The sequence below is a fragment of the Cebus imitator genome, unplaced genomic scaffold, assembly GCF_001604975.1.
Source record: "Cebus imitator isolate Cc_AM_T3 unplaced genomic scaffold, Cebus_imitator-1.0 Scaffold343, whole genome shotgun sequence".
NCBI classification, from domain to species: Eukaryota; Metazoa; Chordata; class Mammalia; order Primates; family Cebidae; genus Cebus; species Cebus imitator.
In genome coordinates, this window is record NW_016107658.1 from 275,596 (window position 1) to 280,001 (window position 4,406).

General features: G+C 42.0%; 1 protein-coding gene across 1 annotated transcript in view; it reads right to left on the reverse strand.

The window, feature by feature from the left end:
- Positions 1 to 2,232: 2,232 nt before the first annotated feature.
- The window catches only part of ARMCX4 (armadillo repeat containing X-linked 4), a 12,047-nt gene continuing 9,873 nt past the window's right edge, over positions 2,233 to 4,406 (reverse strand). The window contains exons 7-8 of the mRNA XM_017505843.2: positions 4,330 to 4,398; positions 2,233 to 3,927 (exon numbers count right to left, since the gene is read on the reverse strand). Coding sequence (XP_017361332.2) covers positions 2,580 to 3,927; positions 4,330 to 4,398 — 1,417 coding nt within the window. The 3' untranslated portion in view covers positions 2,233 to 2,579. The remainder of the gene's footprint in view (positions 3,928 to 4,329; positions 4,399 to 4,406) is intronic.

Below are 4,406 nucleotides of genomic sequence, written 5' to 3' on the forward strand. Positions count from 1 at the left end.
CACCTTGTTCCAGAGGCCTATCTACTCCACCTACCACCAATGATGGAGTCTTCATTGACATCAGAGTAGCAGGTAATTCATGTCCAAAATTTCATCACAGTGTTTGCCTTCTTGAACCACTTCTTATACCAACTGTTGCAGGTTGGTTTCCCAGGAAGCAGACCCAGAGACAGAGTTCAGCATGAAGGGTTTTTACTAGGGAATTCTCTTGGGATCAACACCTGTGGAAGGGAAAAGAAGGAAGCAGGATTGGACAGAGGGAGGAGTTAATCTGTCCCAATTTGGGGCAGGAAGGCCATATTCATTAGTAATTGGATGTGAAATATCCGCAGGTAAGGGATGTAACCTTGGGGAGGCTTTCTTCAGCTTAGGAAATTCTTGAAGAGGGCTGACAGCTGAGGACTGTCTATTTGCTGCACTCCTAGCAATTAAAATTATAAGTTCTTTATTCCTGAAGAGGGATCAGGGCAGCAGATGGTAGAATCCACCACGAACATGATACCATTTTTTTACAGTAAAGTCGGTTGGTGATTATCGAATGCTAATATTGAGAACAGTTTTATTTTTAAAACAGCTAATAAGATTTAAATTTTATAACACTTATTGCTTTATAAATAATATTTATTTAAAATTTTAAGTTATTCTTTCCAAGTATGTAGACGTAAATACGTGAGCCTACATTTATAATTTTGCTCCAGGTCCCTCAAATACTATTGACCAGGCCTGCCTAGCCTGAATCCATCCTCTTCCTTGTTGGCAAATTATGCATAAAATTCCATTTATTATAAAAGTATCATAAATAGAGATGAGTAAAAAACAAATGAAATCACCCATCAATCTAACACTCACAGAAAATTATTAACATTCTCAGAGTATGAGGCAAGATAATTTAGATATATACTTTTTCTTCATTAAAGGTATGGCATGTGCTTTTATAGCCTATTTTTCCGACCTAAGATTATATGTTGAATTTCTAATATAAATACAGGTAGATGTCCATCAACATTTTCAATAGCTGTATAATATTTAAATGTGTAGACATACATTAATTTGTTTAGCTGACTGTTTATCTTGAGATACTTGGGTCATTTACAACTTTTCACCCTTCAAAACAGTTTGAAGATGCACAGCTTTCTACAAGCCAATTATGTGATTATTTCCTAAAGATACATTTCTATAAGTGGAATTAGCAGGTCAAAGGATGTGCATATATTCCAACGGACCTTGTGACAGTGTATACTCTCACCAGCAGATTGAGAGCACTCCTCCCCCCACACCCTCACCCTCACTATGGGGTGGGAGAGAGGTAGATCTTCTATGTGTATCCCAACAGCACTCTCTATGGTTCCATAAAGGCCCCACCTTAACCAACCTTATAAAGGAAATCTGATACAAGCACTAAAACTTATTCTTTCTTCTAGTATACTTTCTTCTTATTTCAAAGTAGTAACTGTTCACTTACATGGATACCAGAATTGGCCAAGAGGACATTTTTCTGTCAAATGCCCCCAGGACCCTAAAATAAAATTGATCCTCTCTGTGTGTCTCCAGAATACATCTCAGCACTTATTGGTTCAAAAGGCCTCTCACTTCCATCCTCTCCTTACCATTCCCATGGCCACCAATAAAATTTCACGCCTGTATTATCTCATGCCTGGACTAACTTGTGGTAGCTTTCTGTTTTTCCAATCTCCAGTCACCACTCCTATCCCCACCCCAGCTTGGATTCATGCTGCACATAAATCTGTCATATTATTTTCCTTTCATCTTGTCAATCTTCTGGTCACAAAAGGCCTTGATGTCTCACAGGGGTGGATGGGGTAATATTCAGACACCCCAGTTTAGCAGTTACGGGTGCTCCACGAACAGGACTCACCTCTACTGCCTGACTTTCTCTCTCTCATCACTACTCTCCCTACACTTTGCCCTCCAGGCAGGCCAGCACTTCTCTCTGGAAAGGATTCCCATCTCCATGCCTTTCTTCCCATCACTCCTCCCATCTTGAGTGCCCTTCTGACCCTTTCATATCATTGAAGCCCAGCTTACCTAAGGGTCCCCCTCCTTTGTAAAACTTCCCTGAGTACTGTTGCCTGCAGCAGTTTCTGCCACCTCTAAACACTGATAGGAGGCATCTGGCCATGATTGGAAGCTCCCAGTTTTATTATTATCTTTTTGTTTCCATATATCTTGCCTTTCCAAACAGATCATAAACTCAAGGACAAGGACAATGTCTTTTTTCTGCTGCTTAAAACACACAACTTTATTGATGACATAAAAATAAAATCTTAAATGTATAAACATAAGTCCACACAAAGGACCAAAGGTTATCTTACTCATGAAGAATCCGTTCAGTTTCTGCTCATGAAACATACTAAAAATATCTCAATCCAGACAAGATAAAAATCAACATATGTATTTTCAGTACAAGTTTGAGTTCATTTGGTGTTCATAAAATGGTCCAGCTATAGACCATCATAAGTAACATCAGTTTCGAAGTTATAATGCAATTTACAATGTGCATTACTTTCAGAGTGCAAAACCAAAATATTACTCAAATTTGTTTGGGAACATACAGCCAATCAGAGTTTACTTATTAATAGCTCAACTCTCTCTTTTACCTCAGGGTCATTGCATTCTGCTGCTAAGGCTCGAAGTTTCTTGGCACATGCTTTAGGTCGTTGGAATAGGAAATAAAGGGAATTTTCACTGAACTTGTCCTGGGTAAATGCTTTTGCTCTTCTTTTAAAATGGTAATTTATATTTTCAAATAGTGAAAGAGCATTAAGAATGTTCTCCTTTGTCTCTTTCTTGCTAAAAATGTTAATCAGTGATGTCGGTGCATTGGCAATGAGCAAGTCTTTTGTCATAGATGGATTTTTAGAGAAATTCAAAAGCATTCCCAAAACATGGTCTTTAGTTTCTCCACTTCCCACAGTTAACAAACGAAGAAATTCTGAAATATAATTTGTAACCATGTGCTGATATTCACTGGTAATAGTTAAATGCCTTATCAATCTTAGTCCAGCCAATTGCACATTTGAATTCAAGGGATAGGTGACAGTGTCTTCACATACTTGGTTTAAGTAAGTTTTAACCTTCCTATGGTTTTCAGCAGCCACTGAGATATTATTCAGTGCATTTAAAGCCTTCTGCCTAACACTGGGGTAGGGATTATTGAGCAAGCTTTCAATAACTGAGATTCCACCTACATTACGGACAACTTCATGGGAATAAGGATAATCAGCACTGTTATATAAAGCATTATTGGCTATTTCATGAACAGAAGGATCTTCAGTCATCTCAATCATGCAAATGAGTTTTTCAAGGTCTTGTGGATCCATATTAGCTTCACGTTTACAGTGGCAAGACCCGGACCGAGTTTTTTCCCCAGTCTTGGTTTGCTTTTTGGACTCATCTTCAACTGGGAAGCTGGCCTCACTGTGGTGTGGAAACTTAGTTTCCGACCAGATCATGGCTCCATCCCATAACCCCATTCCTGCCCCGGGGACCATGGACGGATATGTGCCTCTTGACTCAGGTGACTTTTTGCCTTTACCCTTAGGTGCAGATTTGTCCTCACTTGTGTTTTCATTACCATCACAGAACCAAGACTCTATATCAACTCCACCCGAAGCCTCAAACTTATCCTTGATCCTGGTGTTATCCCCAGCTCCAGACTCAAAATTGACATCTTTCCCATTCTTAGATCTGAACTTATTACTGTTCTCACTCTCAGCCCAAAACAAAGACCTTAAACTGATCTCCTCAATATCAGGGCTGGACTCTCTACTTAGATCATCCTCATCCACATCCCAAGCCAAGGTCCAGGACTCTACATCAACCTCTTCCCTAGCCCCAAGCCTAGACTCTATAGCGGTTATCTCTCCATCCCAGGACCAAGCCCCAGCCCCAGCCTCAGCCCCAAGCCTAGACTCTATAGTGGTTGCATCTGCATCCCAGGACCAAGCCCCAGCCCCAGGCTCAGCCCCAGCCCCAGCCCCAGCCCCAGCCCCAACCTCAGCCCCAAACCTAGACTCTATAATGGTTGCATCTCGATCCCAGGACCAAGCCCCAGCTCCAGCCTCAGCTCCAAGCTTAGACTCTATAGTGGTTGCATCTCCATCCCAGGACCAAGCCCCAGCCCCAGCCTCAGCCCCAAGCCTAGACTCTATAGTGGTTGCATCTCCATCCCAGGACCAAGCCCCAGCCCCAGACTCAGCTCCAAGGCTAGACTCTATAGTAGTTTCATCTCCATCCCAGGAACAAGCCCCAGCCCCAGCCTCAGCCCTAAGTCTAGATTCTATAGTGGTTGCATCTCCATCCCAGGACCAAGCCCCAGCCCCAGCCTCAGCCCTAGCCCCAGCCTCAGCCCCAGCCCCAGCCCCAGCCTCAGCCCCAAGCCTAGA